This window comes from Trichomycterus rosablanca, chromosome 1 (assembly GCF_030014385.1).
Source record: "Trichomycterus rosablanca isolate fTriRos1 chromosome 1, fTriRos1.hap1, whole genome shotgun sequence".
Lineage (NCBI taxonomy): Eukaryota > Metazoa > Chordata > Actinopteri > Siluriformes > Trichomycteridae > Trichomycterus > Trichomycterus rosablanca.
Window position 1 is genome coordinate 25,624,318 of NC_085988.1, and position 16,097 is coordinate 25,640,414.

Here is a 16,097-nt window from a genome sequence, read left to right on the forward strand (position 1 = left end):
AATGTATTTCTGTCATGATCACAAGGTATTTGTACATCTACCCAAAAGTGAATAATATTAAACATGGTTTGTTGGTTAACAGGTTGTTTTTAATGCCTAAAGCAGTGGTGTCAAGCCAATGTATCAAATGATAGCCAAAAATGCACCCGATTCTACTTGATAAACAATTATAAACGTGCTGGTAACTAAGTGCTATTAAAATAAATATATATTCAGCTCCTGAGATGCACAAAGCAAAAAACTGGAGGAAGGAATGACACTGCTCTCTTTGTGTAAAATGAATAGTGGATTAATCAGAGTCTGGGCATCTGTTTGCTCATGGCATTGGAAATAGGCAAGAAGTATGATGACTTGACAATTGACATTGCACAGGTTGTAGCTTGACATTGCACAGGTTGGATGATGTAGTCTGTACGTGTCTACAAGTAATTTTTATATATTATACACCTGATATCAGAAATCTTAAAACCTACTCACCTTAAAATGCATTATGGTCATACTTAAAGAATTGAATAAAATATACAAGAAGAAGTCTCAGTAAACAGTTTAAATAAAAATAAAACTCTATTTCAATGTTCATGTGCACTAACCCTAACCTTAACCCTATTTCACCGCCAGCCTCAGTACTTGACAGAGAATCCTTTTGCTTTGATAACTTCTAAGTGATATCAGTAAGTAATGACAAACTTCTGACACCTCTCTTGTGAAATCTGTTACTATTCTTCTCTTGCAAAAGATTTCAGTTTGATAGCTTTCCTGCTGCAACTGCTTTCTTTAAATCCCACCAAAGATTCTCTACGGAATTTAAATCTTGAGACTGAGAAGGCCACTCCAGAATATTCCAAGACTGATTCCTTAACCAAGCTTTGCTTGACTTAGAGGTGTGCTTGAAATCACTGTCTTGCTGGAAAGTCCAACTATCACCAAGGTTCTACAGTATTTCACCACAGAAGGCAACACATTCCCCTTAAAATGTCTTGATATTTCTGTGAATCCATGATGCCAGTCACAATGAAGATTGCCAGTTCATTTGAACACTCAAATCTTTGAGTAGTGTTTACATAATACAAGTGAAGCAAATTAAGGCTTGTTATTAAGTTTTTAATGCTGTAACAACTTTAAGTCATGGGGATTAGCAGTAGGGTTTAAGATCAACAATATTATATAGTGGTTGAATAACATTGACATGGCAGTATTAACAAAATATCCTGCTACTGTAAATACTATGTAGATCTTATGGATGTGTGTTCAATTCCTGCCGAGAGTCATTCTAGTTTCCTCCACCTTTCAACAGCAAACAGTAGGATGAATGCTTTTAATTGCCCTTTATATTGCCTGTGTAAATACATGAGTGAATGTGTTTGTGTTTTGCACTATGAAAGACCTTGGTATACTTGCCTTTGCAAGCACTGTGAACCTAATCAGGATCATTTGCAACAGTTTGCAAAGATAAGTTTTCACTTATTAATAAAACTGTATTTTTTTAATAGTTATTAGAGTATTGCAGGCTTTAGGCTTTAACTAAAGTTTGGCTGTTAATGGATATGGGTTATTCTGAGCTATAGCTTACCGCTTTGGGCCCCAGATCCTCAGGACGGTCTTTCTGGTAGATACTGAGCAGGCCTTGCTTGGCTGTGGGAAGGTTGGAGTTGTAGTACTGACCTTGAGCCACTTCACCTGATCCTACCACTGGTGGGTTTGGAGAGAGAGCATGAGGCATGTTGGGACTTGGAGTTTCCTGGCAATAAAACATAATGAACAAAAAAAAAATTATAATAATAAAATTATAAAAATTACATAACCAGTAGTAAAAGCTATAAAACTACTTGCTGATATTTCTCCATAAAATTGATGTAGTGATTTCTCTTTGTTTCAGGTTGCATTTTTGATGCAGTGGTGGACTGTGTTACGTGACAAGTTTTCCAAAGTACTCCTAAGCCCATGTAGATATATCAATTACAGTAGAATGACAGTTTCTTAACCAATGTAGTCTGAAGGTTTAAGTTCACACACATTTAATTGTGGTATTATTTACATGCCCTGAACATAATTGATATGGCTACACAAAGATTTCTTTGGATTTTCTGAATCTTTTTACAATATTATGTACAGTGGATGGTGTAATGTCTAACTTATCTACCATCTTGCTTAATACATGTTTGTTCTGATCTACCTGACAAGTTGCTCACAAAGTTTGACATATTGTGGTGAGTTACAACCAAGTTTTGCTTGCAAAGACCTTTGGTGGATCATCCTTTTATACCCAATCATGATACTCTGACCTATTATCAATTCACCTGCTCATTGTGAAATATTTAGTTGGTCATCCAAACTGTTAAAAGTCATTTCTTTGCACTTTTGTCAATAAAATAACATTTTACTGCATTGTACAAGAAGTCCTTAATTTTCCAGTAATTATAACCCTCCTAATACCCAACAGGTGTGTCTACTGCTCAATCACATTCTGACAAAAGAGGTAAGTGTGTGTATGTGAGTGTGTAGATGCCATAATTCATTAAACATTAGTTACAGTGAAACAAAAGTATTTTTATGTTTTTCAGTGCTTTATCCTGGTCAGTGTCAGGTAGGTCCGGCATCCCCAGGAACCACACAATTTGGACAGGTTGTTCCCAAAACATAACAGAGCCTCTGCCATCCCCCCTTCAGTTATAGCAAATCATGTCTGCATGTAGATGCTCGATCAGCCAATAGCACCACTGGGGATTTAAACTCTGAATACCAGCAGTAGTGGGCTAGCATTATTTACTGCTTTGCCACCTGAGCAACCTACACCATATTACACTTTCCAAAACAGAATACATACATTTCTTTTGCAATACATTTTAAATTAATAACTTTTACTTCACTTATAAGGTTATCTGGTGAATCACTTGAAGTTGCACTAAGTAACAGTTTAAAAACCACTGATTTAGGAAGTTGTAACTAAAGCTTCCTCTTTGTGCTTGACCAACTTACAGACGGGGCAGTCAGGCTACTGAGTCTATCAGGAGTGCGCTGCAGGAAGTCTGAGATGCGCTGAACAAGGAAGTCCCGATCTTTAAGGTTGGCAAACAGAAAGGTCATCTTGTTTTTAGTGCTGATGGAGAGAGGACTGGGTAAAACACTGCTGCTGTCGGCTTTCTCTACTATAGACACCTAAAGAGAGAGAGAGAGGCAACTGTAATATGCTATTTCTTTAGTTAAAGCATTAATATTATGATATAAGATCATAATATACAGCAAAGCAATTCTTTTCAAATACAATGGGTGCCACAAAATTATCTGTTATTTATAATAATAATGATATTATATTATTTACCAACCCATTTGCAAACCTTTTCTTGCAACCTTTTATTAGCTTATGCCTGTATAAATTCCTGGGTTTTTTTTCTTTTTTTGGACAATAATAAGCAGTGTGAATTTTTATTTTTATTATTATTAGTGTAAATAATTTGTGTTTTTTACTGCTACTCTACTGCTGCTACTACCTATATTGAAGAGATGCCATACAAAATTTAACTGTACCTGTGTATAGTGACAATAAAGATTCTATTCTATTCGATTGTAATTTTCAAATCCAAGTCATGTTGAAAGACCTGTGTGAACTGCCATCATTTTAATTATACTGCATTAAGCCATTGGAATCACTGGTATCAGCAAACTTTTGCAGTAGAAACGCACACAGCCAACATATAGCAATATTAACTTGAATCACTAAATTATCTAATTCTTAAGACAAATTGTGTGTGGGTGTGTGTTTGTGTTGGGGGGTGGGGGTGACTATGTGTGTGCTCACCTCTCTGAGTGGTATAATGAGCTGACAAAGGTCCTCCTCTCTGCTGGCAAAGCAAATATAGTTGTTGGAAACGAACATCTGTCCGACAACATGCATCTTAGCAAAGGGTGTCCACAGGGTGCAGTCAGTGTGACCGTCCAACCGCTCATCCTTTGTTAGGCGGAACAGAGCCCTGTATCGCTCATTTTTCGCCCGTGCGTCTAGGTCTCTAAAACAGACACACATTAAACGTTTTACTTTTTAGTCTTGTTTGTTTATTTCTTGTTTTATCTTTCCCTTTATCTTGGTTAGGTTTTCATAATAGTGCATATCCTTCACTCACTTACTCACTCACTCACTGGGAGCCTATCCCAGCTTTTTAATGGGCGCAAGGCACACAGTAACACCTTGGACGGGGCACCAGTCTATCGCAGGGCAGACACACAAACACACACACACACCTAGAGGGCAATTCAGTGTCTCCAATGAACCTGACTGCATGTTTTTGGACTGTGAAAGGAAACTGGAGCTCTCGGAGGAAACCTACGCGGACACAGGGAGAACATGCAAACTCCGCACAGAAAGGACTCGGACCGCCCCGCCTGGGGATGGAACCCAGGACCTTCTTACTACCCACCGAGCCACCGACATATCACAGTGGAAATTAAATAGAAAACAAATGTATAGGATTTCAGAAAGATAAAAAAACTGACATGTATGGTCACATAAATTATGAACACATAAATTATGAACACATAAATTAATTCATTTTTGGCTAAAAGTGAGCCAGAATAAAGTTGGGGAAATTGTGGGTTAGTGGCCTTTCATAAGAGCCCAAAAGTGGCAGTTTTGTGACTGGGTCTGAATCCTTGAACTTCCAAATTCCAAGACCACTAAACCACCACTGCCCCAATAAACACGTCATACATATGACACCTTTTTAAGAGATTATTTTGAAGCTCTGTTGTTGCTGAAAAGTTGACTAAATACAGCATATAACATTACAAGCAATGTTTTCAATGCAAATCAAAGAGATATCCATCAAGGCTTTTATTAGATGAACTACAGCTTAATGTAAAAAATATGGAAAGTAATGTTTGTTTGTTTGTTTTTGTAATGCCATGTAGTCGTATCTATGACATTCACAGCAGGAATCGGTGTTTTACACTAGTTTTATTTGGAAAGTAATGTAGAAGAGTAACAGGAACACTGTAACCAGATCTGCCTCTACACTGAAGATTATATATTATAAACAATGCAATTCTGTATCTAGCAATGACATAAATCAGATGCAGTTGGTACATTAAATTATAATCCTAGCTTAATATCAAAGCATGATGCAAAATATCCAAATCATTTTGTTTAGAAATAATGTTACACACATACTGTAGTGCCAAGTTTAATATGACTGCTACATGGAATCTGTTCGTGTCTCTACACTAATGCACAGTTCCATCGTAATAGTCTAAATGATTAATGCAATTGATGTGATTGATTTCCGGGTAATGGTTTAAGTAATAACTTTCTCATTTATTTTTAATGATTTTTAATGCATAGTGGTCCCCCTGTTTGACCTAAAATTAAAAGCATGCACTGCAGGAGTGCCTGATTCAGCAGATCATCACTGTTGTAGGTGCCATGACAAGTACTTATCTACGGGATCTAATTTTAGGTTAATCAGATTTCAGTACAGCACTGGCTCTATCTACATGGTGCTGATGGTAGTGTAATTCTAACACCAATCATTAGCTGGAGAGAATTTATCTAAATGTCCTTAACTGACAGCATCCACCAAACAATGACTTTCTGGTTGGGTATCAGGTAATCAGTTAACCATTAACATCCCTAGTACCAGGTATAAAAATAAAAGATACAAATAACAGTGCTGTTGTTTTTTTTGTTTTGTTTTTTAAATAAAAGTATTCTTTCCATTCATTTCTGCCACTTGAGAGTATATGGGAAGCTTGTAGGAAATAACAACCTCACCTCTTAAGTGCAGAGACATTTTTAAGGGTCTTGCAGGCTTTGGGAAGTAAGCGGTCAATAGAGAAGCCCTCATTATCCAGCAGCTGCCTCATAGCAATGTTAGCCAGCTGCTCCATCAGCTTAAAGGTGTCATTGATGTTGAGAAACATAGAGAAATAGTGCTCAGTGTCTCTGGTGCTCACACGGACACTCTCTGGGAATAACAGCGTGGCATTCTTATCTAACTGAGTCACATCTGTCCACTGCACCACCAATGTCACTACAGAGAGAAAAAAAAAGCCTTTTACACCAGGTATAGGTACATTTCTTAGAGCCAGACTAAACATTTACTCATAAACACAGATGAGTAAAAACAATACTAAGTCTTTTTCATCCTGATCTTTCTTTTTCTCCATTCGTTCCAACCTCACTCACTCACTCACTCACTTTCTTATTCAATCAGGGTCGCGGAGGGGTGCTGGAGCCTATCCCAGCTTTTCAATGGGCGCAAGGCACACAGTAACACCCTGGACAGGGCGCCAGTCCATCGCAGGTCAGACACACATACACACACCCATTCACCTATAGGGCAATTCAGTGTCTCCAATTAACCTGACTGCATGTTTTTGTACTGTGGGAGGACACCGGAGCTCCTGGAGGAAACCCACGCAGACACGGGAAGAACATGCAAACTCCACACAGAAAGGACCCGGACCGCCCCGCCTGGGGATCGAACCCAGGACCTTCTTGCTGTGAGGCGACAGTGCTACCCACCGAGCCACCCCTCATTCCAACCTAACTGTGAGAAACTGTCTTCCATTTACTCTCCCTGTTCTTTTCTGTAGCTATGGATTTGCTTTTCTTTACTCACCCTCCTTTCCAAGGAGGAAGGAGTAGAAGCAGAGATGATTGACTGAGAGGTAGAGCCAGCCTTGCCGTGGCACTCTGCCCTTCCAGTAGCTGCACGAGTAGTAGTTTACCAGCTTTTCCTCCTCTGGCATCCCAAACAGCTTTCGCATCTTCAGCTCAGCCTCTCGAAACTTCCCACAATCCTCGTCTTCCTGTGCCTGTCGACTCTTATTCTCCTCAGCAATGATACCCTGCACACAGACAGGTAGACTAGGGTTTTTTTGTTGTTTGTACACAAGTCAGTATTTACGAATACAATAAAGCAATATTAGGCAGCTTTAGGTGAAAGCTTACCTGTATCTTGCCCTTAACAAATGTGGTGATGTCTTCATCATTATCAAAAATGGAAAGTGTCTGCAGTAAATTAGCCTCCAGCCATTCCCAATGTTCTGTTATCTCCTTGCGAGATGAGCCTGATTACACACACACACATGCACAATAAATCTCAGCAAAGCAAACTGATAAGAAAATCAGTCAGTTGAGGTCACATGATAACATCAAAGAATTAAAAAATGACACACTTTCCCCTTCATTCATATTTTGAATGTCTAAGAATAATTAGATCAGCCTTGCAGCTCATAAATGCAGTGCTGGATATTTGTATACAGTGGTACCTTGTAACTCAACGTCCTCTAAACTCAAACTCTTTGAAACTCAACGCCCTTCGCCGAGAAGTTTGTACCCTTAAACTCGACATTTCCCTTAAACTCAACTGGTTCAGTTTGTTTCTTAAAAATTTCAAATTAACAATGAACAGTCACTTTGTTCAGCGCTCGGCTTGAGCGGTGCGGTAACACGTCATCAAAGTGCGAATATGAGACGAATCTGCATTTGTGTGGAATAACCGTCAGATTCACTCTGAAAGCTCCACATGTATCTGTGTTTAGCTGGATTTTCCTCACTGTTTCACTTATAAACTTGTGTTACAGCTCGGTGTTTTGAGAAATTGTAAGAATCAGTTTATGATTTAAGTGTTTTTATATTATATTCGTGTTATTTTCAGTGTATAAGTGTCATAAACAACCCCATTATTTTACATTAGCCTAAAATATGTGTAGTTCCATGAGACCATGGAACACATTAACAAGTTTCCCATACATCCGTATAGGAAAAAATACCTTAAAACTTAACGCCTGTTAAACTCAACGCCACTCCCAGAACCAACTGACATTGGGTTTCAAGGTACCACTGTAGTTTTTTGTTTGTAATTATGTGTTTTCACTGCTTAAGAGGGTTTGCTCTTTAATTCAGGTGCAGACCTGTTCCTAAAAATATCATGCCTGGAAAATGCCACAGAAGTGACATTCTTAACCATCTCGTTAACTGACAAAGTTGTTTACATTTCAAAGGTCAAGTAAAGAGGCAAAGTACTGACCACAAGCAATGCTCCAAAAGAGCTGAGAGTCTCCTGTTTGGTGAAGGATCCTATACGGAGCCACACGGGCACTGGAGTCCAGCACAACATCCAGCGTACCAACCAGAAGACCTGTAGTAGAGAAGAACAGAGAAAGGCTATTATACTGCCTGCACAGTAACACCCAACTGTTATGTTTTCGCTGTTGGTTGACAGGCTACATGAACAGAGCATGTCAGTAATAAAGTGTGTCATATTGTGTGGAAGGTTTACTGCCTGGGTCAATAACCTTGTGCAAAACCTATTCCTCTCTTCTTTACTCTGACATAGATAAGCTCTTTCCTGCTGATTTTATTTGAGTGACACGGACATTCTGCACTGAATAGGTTATTTTTAAGGAATCATGAATGCAGTTCTGTATCTGATAACCAAAATGGTTAAGCCAGCACACCAGGAGGCACCTAATTCTGTGATAAAAAAATATTAATAACCAAAAGCACAGATTACTTATCCTACAATGTTTAAACCTGCAGCCCTCCAAAGCTGTCCCATTTATTTATTAATGAATAAGTAGAGATAAGTGTTAGAAATTCCTTCGATTCATCATATGATGCAATTTCTTATAAGGAACATTTCAAATATGTGATCTAGACGCTGTAGGAATCCTGTCATGGTAAATAATAGAATGCTGTCATTAAGTAAAATAAGTGAATGACAGCTAAGTTGCTAAACCTGCATTTCTGTTTGACAACTGACTACTGCCATTAAAAGCAAAAATATTATGATTTCCCTTTACTTGCAAATTACCCTTTCCTGTTTTATGATGTGCATTTTTTTTACTTCTGACAATTGCCAAAAAATTTGCCTTCAACCTCAGCTGATTTTAATTGTTCACCTACACATACTATTATTCTGAATATTATAAAGGAATGCAACATCCCAATGTTTATTTCTTCTGTTGCCAAGTCATGTGCAATGCAACAGTCATGCCTTAGTGTACTTGTGTTTTGAAGTCACATGCAAGATCCATGTTGTGTAATTACACTTCCTTACAGGATAATATATATAAATGCAAGGACTTTTAGCTCAAACAGTGGTATTGTCTTATTTTAACAATCAATAAAAGTAACCTTTAGAACCAACTAACTAGTGACAAATGCAAGCTTAGACTTTTACCATGACAGCAAGCCAATGACTAGGAACATAACTACAATACGTCATACAACAATACTAAAACACACAATCCTATTACTTCCAAAAATTTGATGTGTTCCTGTTCAGACTGTGAGGAAAAATGACAGCTGTGGTGTATGAAAATGTAAAACATATCTCTCTTTAATAAAACAATAAATGTTAACTCATTTAACCCCACAGGTCATAAACATCCTCCAACTGTTCTCACCTCATTCAGCTTTGATCGATGTTTGATGTTTAATTTTCTGAATGCTATTTAAATAATTATTAATTGTAAATCTTGACATCATGTAAACAGTTTGAGTAACTAATCACATGATGAGAGTGATTTATCATGAGCCTGAGAAAGATGAGTCAGGTGATGACTGTAAAAGGAAGTAAATAAAATGGCGCAATACTACAAACCAGAGGGAAACCATCAGAATATTCTAAAAAAATATGATGTATATAATATACCGGGTGAATCAAAAATCATCCACTAATGGATCTATTCCCCGCAAAATGTTTATCCGGTCTTTAAATGGTACTGTTGCTCGCTGGTTTTTGTGTGTTGAACATGATGGCGAACAGGTTCAGACTGTTTTGTGAATAAATGGTATCCGCAATTCAAATGTTAACATACTTTTGACTCACCTGGTATAATGTATATTACGGTTCATTTTTAATTTTATTTTATCTAATCATGATTTGAAAATCAACATTTAAACAAATAAAAATCTAAGCAAATAAACCCTTCATACATACCTATTCAATTTGTGCTTGAATTGAATAGGGCAGTTGTAGCCTAGTGGTTAAGGTACTGGTCCCGTAATCAGAAGGTTGCCGGTTCAAGCCTTACCACTGCCAGGTTGCCACTGTTGGGCCCTTAAGCAAGGCCCTTAACCTTAGATTGTATACTGTCACAGTACTGTAAGTCGCTTTGGGTAAAAGCGTCTGCTAAATGCCAAAAATGTAAAATGTAAAATGTAATGTGAATGGTCAAATTAAAGAAGCCAATTTGCTACCCTCTGTTGTTACACGAAAGAATGATATGCTGTGACTGACGGTCCAGTGATAGATCTCAAAAAAGCCAAGTAACAGAAATGTAGTGAAAGAGCAAATTCAAATTACTTCACTCTAAAAAAAAAATAAAAAAAAAGGTGAGCTTTGTTATCGCTAACTTTATGACAAGTTCCACCCTCTGTGTAAGCTTCAATAATATATGTCTGCAAAGCCGGATGGGCTTGACTGTTTTAACTTCGGCCAAAACAGAACTTGTGTGGTGTTTGCTTGATACATTTCTTTTCTTTGTATTCTGGTACCACGATTTACTGCACACTATTGTTTTGAAAACAAAGCATTATTAAATACTGAACTTTTAGGTTTTTTGATGCTCATTTATTTGAAGCAAAATGGCCATTACAAACGTGATTGGGATTTAATATGAAAAAATGTTAATATTGATACTATAATTTATCAGAACGCACTTTTTGGTTAAAGGTAACTTATGAATGGATTGCAATATAATAATATAATATAAGCTAAACTTGTTTTCATTGCTGAAAAGTAAAACTGTAGAAAAACTGTAACTGTAAATTGTAGAAAAGTTCTGCAAGGAAGGAGTTTATTAGCCCAATTAGCTAGAAATTAATACAAATGTAGACTTTATGTATGGGCCTGCTAACCACGTCAGCAACAGGCAGCACACCAAACCAAAACGTTAGTTAGCAAGATAAGGTCTAGAGCTGTTAATAACAAAGATACTGTTATACAAAGATACCTAATCAGGGTGTCCAAACTGTCTGTACGAATAGTACATTGCTGGAATATTGAAGTACGGGTATGCCTTTAGGTCCAGTGTTAAAGATGGCTTATTAAACACATGACAGGTTCTATACAATAGGTCATGATTTCATATCATTAGTTTTTTTGTGGGTGGTGTAAAATATACAAATTATTTTTGGATCTATATAAATACAACTGTTATATGGAATGTATTAGGTCTGTTGAGTTCGTATTATCCTCACATGACATGTAAACAGACATAGTTGTACCAATACAAATGTAAAAACAGAAAGCAGGATCTTTTGCAGAATCACTATCCATATGGTCAGGAGTCGGAATCGTCTGATTCTGAATCTTTAGATGAAAACAAGTTAGTGTAAACTGCAGTTTTCAGCATTAAAAAAGGTCTGATGATTCCTATGTGTAATAAAGAAATAAATGATTTACTCTGCTATCTTTTCCAAGGCACTTTTGAAATGCATACAGTTTGTGTCGCAGGACTGTCATAAAATTATTGGACATAGCCAGTTGGCAATAAATGGGTTAATTGTTAAAACTCTTCTGATTTTTCCAAATAAAGATTACATAACACAACACACTGTACTCAGCTACATCAACATACACTTATTTCTTTATGTTAGAGAGTGAATCAGTAGAAAAGCTGATCATAAATACCGGTGATGCCTCCTCCTTTTCCATGTCCCTTCCTCCGCTGCAGGATGAAGAAAGGATTGGCCCTCTCGCTCACCCACAGCGCGTTAGCCAGCAGCACCTCCTCCGGACTGATCCACATCCTAAACGTTACCTACTCCCTATCAATCGCTTTTACATCCGTTTAATCCAAAATGATCAGCTCTAACCATACCAAACTACACAGACAGCTTCTGCCTGCCGCTTCTGTTTGTGTCCAAAAGCAGAGGAAGGCGGTGCTATGATGACAGTAGCTGCAAAGATGTCAGCCTACTCGAATACATTTCAAAATAAGAGCTAGTTTTATTGTGAATGAGAGTCGATACCGGGAAGATTCGGTTCTCAGCTTTGGGGGACCAACTTACACAGTTAAATGAACTAATTATGGTGATTTAAGGACTACATACGTGTTGCCTATTACTTATTTTATATTATCTTTTTAAGAGTAACACGCTAAGAATACACTGGTGAATAGCATGTGAATCAATCCAGAAAAGTGTCGATTCATTTAATTAAAACCTTAAAAGTTCATAATTTTCTACTTAATATTTAAATGTATTTGCATAGTTAATTCAATTCTTCATGACATCCTGTCAAGCTGTATCAAACTGGATTGTGAGCATTTGTAAACGGAGGTTAGAGGTTTTTGGTGGGCCACACAAGAATATTAGGAAACTTGCCATGAAGCCACTCCAGTGTTGTTTTGGCTGTATGTGTTGGGTCAGTGTTATGCTGAAAGGTGAACTGTCACCCAGTCTGAGTTTGTGTACTCTATAGAGGTGTTTTTAAAGATGTTCTTGTATTTGGCTGCATTCATACGTACCTAAATTCTTTTTTATTATTATTTATATTTTGTTTATGCATTTTCTCCCCTTTTTCTCCCTTTTAGCACGTCTAATTGAACGATTGCGTCATGCTTCCCCCGCCCCCTCCGACACGTGGGCAGCACACCGTATGCATCTTGTCCCCTACACTTTGACGAGTGCAGTGCAGCTCAGCACTGTGTACGGAGATTGCATTAGCTATGAGAGAGTCCGGCTTAATCCCACCCCTATCTGAACAACAGGCCAATCGTTGTTCATGTGGTTGTTCAGCCCAGCCGGCAGGCAGAGCTGAGATTCGATACGATGTATTCGAGATCCCAGCTCTGGTTCCAGCGTGTGTTTTTACCACCTGAGCGGCATACGTACCTAAATTAATTGTCTCATCGTCCTTGCTGCTGATGTTGCTGAAACCACCATATTTCACAGTAGGGACTGTGCCAGACATCTTGCGTAATAAGTTACATTTTTATCTTATCAGACAAGAGAATGGGAGAAGAGAAGAAGGGCTGTCAGATCTTTACCACATGATTTATGGAGCACTGCAGAGACGGTTGTCATTGTAACAGGCTCTCCAATCTCTGTAAATGTCCAATCTGACTGAATGACCAACTCAAGAATGGTTTGAGGGTATACCAAGCTTTTTCTTTAAGATGATCATGGTCACTGTGGTCTTGAAAACACTTAATCCTTAGATATTGTTTTATGTCCTTGCCCTGATCTATGCCTTGCCACTGTTTGATTGCAGAAATCCAGTTTGGATTGTACGGCTTGTATTTTTGTCCTGACGATACAGTGTAAATTGTGTCTCCTTATAATCCCAAGTGTGTGCCTTTTCAAATGACAATGTGTAGTGTAGATTAATAGCTAAAATGGCAATTATATTCATTAAAAATTTATTCATATTGTCTAAAGTGACTGTGGTATATGACATAAGAGTGGGGGCATGTTTACCACTGCATGAAATCAGCTCTTCTCCAAGTTCCGAGTTCTATATTTTTCTATATTTGTTTTTGCAAACAAAGGACTCCAATTTCTGTTGTAAAATGCATTTCCACTCTTACTTAAGCTGCTTAGCAGTCTAGGTTTTATGTTGCTGTATATTCATAATGTGCCATGTTTTAATACAAGCTTGGATTACAGGACAGTTTAGCATCTGCACTCTTTTATTACTATGCCTCACTGTTTTAATATGCAGAATGTGGCAAAAAGTGCTGCAATAAAGGATGTGAACTAAGGGGGCTTGTACAGTATTTCAGTTATTTAAATAATTTAAAACTTATACAGCAGCACACGAAAACATCTGTACTTATCTGAATAGAGACCAATCATACAGAACAGATGAACGTTCAGAGCGCAATAGATCCTCTATCTGAAACAAGTTATTATATAATTTCACCACAAGGTAGCACCATTACCGTGATGCATTAGGAACTAATCATGTATTTAACCACATTTGCTTCTGTTATTTAACACGTTCCATGCATCTACACGTACACACAGAATGTTTTTTTATCTTTTGACGAAACTGATGAGGAAAAGCATAACAAATGTATATATTAAAAAAGGTTACCCAAGTCACAAATGTCTATATTTAACAATTGATTGGGAGGATTTAAAAAAAAAAACAGCAATCATGGTGAAGGTAAAGAAGCTTTTTAAAGTTCTCATTTTCGAAATACAAGCTACAAAGTCATAGCAAACATCCTAAACACCCCCGTCAGTACAACTGGTTCAATCATTTGCAAGACAGAACCACAAACCCTCCCCAGAAAATGCACCACAACAGGCTCTCAGACTAGTATTTAGAAAGGCTAGAGAGAAGCCAGCATTTATTCAAATTACCAATTACCCTGAATGCGTCCTCTATACTGATTGAACCATTCACCTCTGACTAAGGACGCCTCTCAACCGACATGCGCCCCCTCCGGTACGCACGGTCAGTACAGATAGCGCATTTTTCACCTGCACGAGTCGAGTTTATATTGTTTACAGGCACTGTGCACGGAGGGCCACACCCCCATCGGCATTATTCCTCAGCCCTGTGCAGGCGCCATCAGTCAGCCAGCAGGGGCCGCAGTCGCACCAGTTATGAGGACCTATGATCCGACCTTCTTACCCCTAAGAACAACAGCCAATCGTTGTTCATACTGCCGCCCAGCCCAGTCGGAAAGGCAGAGCTGAGGTTCGATACGATGTATTCGAAACCCCATATCTGGTGAGCTAGCATACTTTATCGCTGCGCCACCTGAGCGGCTTTTGCAGATGCTTTTATCCAAAGCAACTTACAGTACTGTGGCAGTATATTGTCTAAGCAATTGAGGGTTAAGGGCCTTGCCCAAGGGCCCAACAGTGGCAACCTGGCAGTAGTGGGGCTTGAACAAGCAACCTTACAAATACTAGTCCGATACCTAACCACTAGGCTACAACTGCCCAAAAGATTTACAAAGAGCACTATACATTTCAATTTTCAGCATTTAGCAGACACCTTTATCCAAAGCAACTTACAGCACTGTGACAGTATACAGTCTGAGCAATTGAAGGTAAGGGCCTTGCTCAAGAGCTCAGTAGCAGCAACCTGGCAGTGGTGGGGTTTGAACCAGCGACCTTCTGATTACTAGTCCAGTATCTTAACCACTTGGCTACAACTGCCTATAAAACCAATATGATATGGGGCTGCTAGTTTGCAGGGACATTATACATTATTAAAAGGAAACATAAATAGTGATGAACACATTAGAATAAAATGCCTTTATTTGTCATATATACATATAAACATGTATAGTACAGTGAAATTATTTTTCTATAAATTCCAGCTTGTTTGCCAAAACACTTGTGTGCAAAGACATTTCTTATTTAAATGGAATAAGAAATTGCTCTAGCAGTTAAAAGCACCAAATTAAGGCAACGTGCATACAATAATTCTCTTAAAAAACATGAACTCTGCAGAGCAAATGAATTTCATTGCTTCCTCATTGCCTCCTCGGAAAAAAATTATAAAATGTCATCAAAATCAGAATCTGTGATTTGTTTATTTCCCTGAGTGCTTGACTGGCTGCAGTCCAGATCCATCTTGTACTAAAAAAAAAAAGACACATTATAAAAATACATTTATTTTTTATTAGGAGGGACCAAGGGGGAAAAGGTTGACTCCTATTGTCTGGTTGAGGCACCAGTATGAGTGGTGAAGAAATACAGGGGGCAAAGTTTGATCCTTGATCCATTGATCGCATTCCACACCCCCAAAACATACAATGCATTAGTGTTAACAAAAAAACAGTAGTACAATGTTTTTAAATCGTTTTAGGCTTCTTGCTTAATACTAAACCTTCTTTTTTCATGTTTAGGTGGTGCAGCAGTATAGCCCACCACCGCTGAGTTTTCAAGCTCTCAAATTTAAATCCCAATTAGTACTTTCAACCTGGCTGGGTGCCCACACAGGCATTGGCTGTGCCTGAGAGGAGGGATAGGTCAAATTTCATTGCAGCTGTACAACTGCAGTCTCTACTGTCTGGAGTACTATCTGACGGGCATATCATGCTTCTCTGTACGCTATACGGCTTACTGTAAGACTCCACCACTGGCAGATAAAAAGCTGTGGTAGTGCTAGCAGCAAGATTTCATT

The 16,097-nt window shown here is 38.2% G+C and overlaps 1 protein-coding gene across 2 annotated transcripts in view; it reads right to left on the reverse strand.

Moving 5' to 3' along the window:
* Nucleotides 1–11,843, reverse strand: part of LOC134319858 (TBC1 domain family member 9B) — a 41,552-nt gene extending 29,709 nt beyond the window's left edge. For both annotated transcript variants that reach the window (XM_063001132.1, XM_063001124.1), the window contains exons 1-8: nt 11,637–11,843; nt 8,025–8,135; nt 6,944–7,062; nt 6,612–6,840; nt 5,762–6,020; nt 3,797–4,004; nt 2,977–3,156; nt 1,571–1,738 (exon numbers count right to left, since the gene is read on the reverse strand). In XM_063001132.1, coding sequence (XP_062857202.1) covers nt 1,571–1,738; nt 2,977–3,156; nt 3,797–4,004; nt 5,762–6,020; nt 6,612–6,840; nt 6,944–7,062; nt 8,025–8,135; nt 11,637–11,754 — 1,392 coding nt within the window. In that variant the 5' untranslated portion in view covers nt 11,755–11,843. The remainder of the gene's footprint in view (nt 1–1,570; nt 1,739–2,976; nt 3,157–3,796; nt 4,005–5,761; nt 6,021–6,611; nt 6,841–6,943; nt 7,063–8,024; nt 8,136–11,636) is intronic.
* Nucleotides 11,844–16,097: the final 4,254 nt, after the last annotated feature.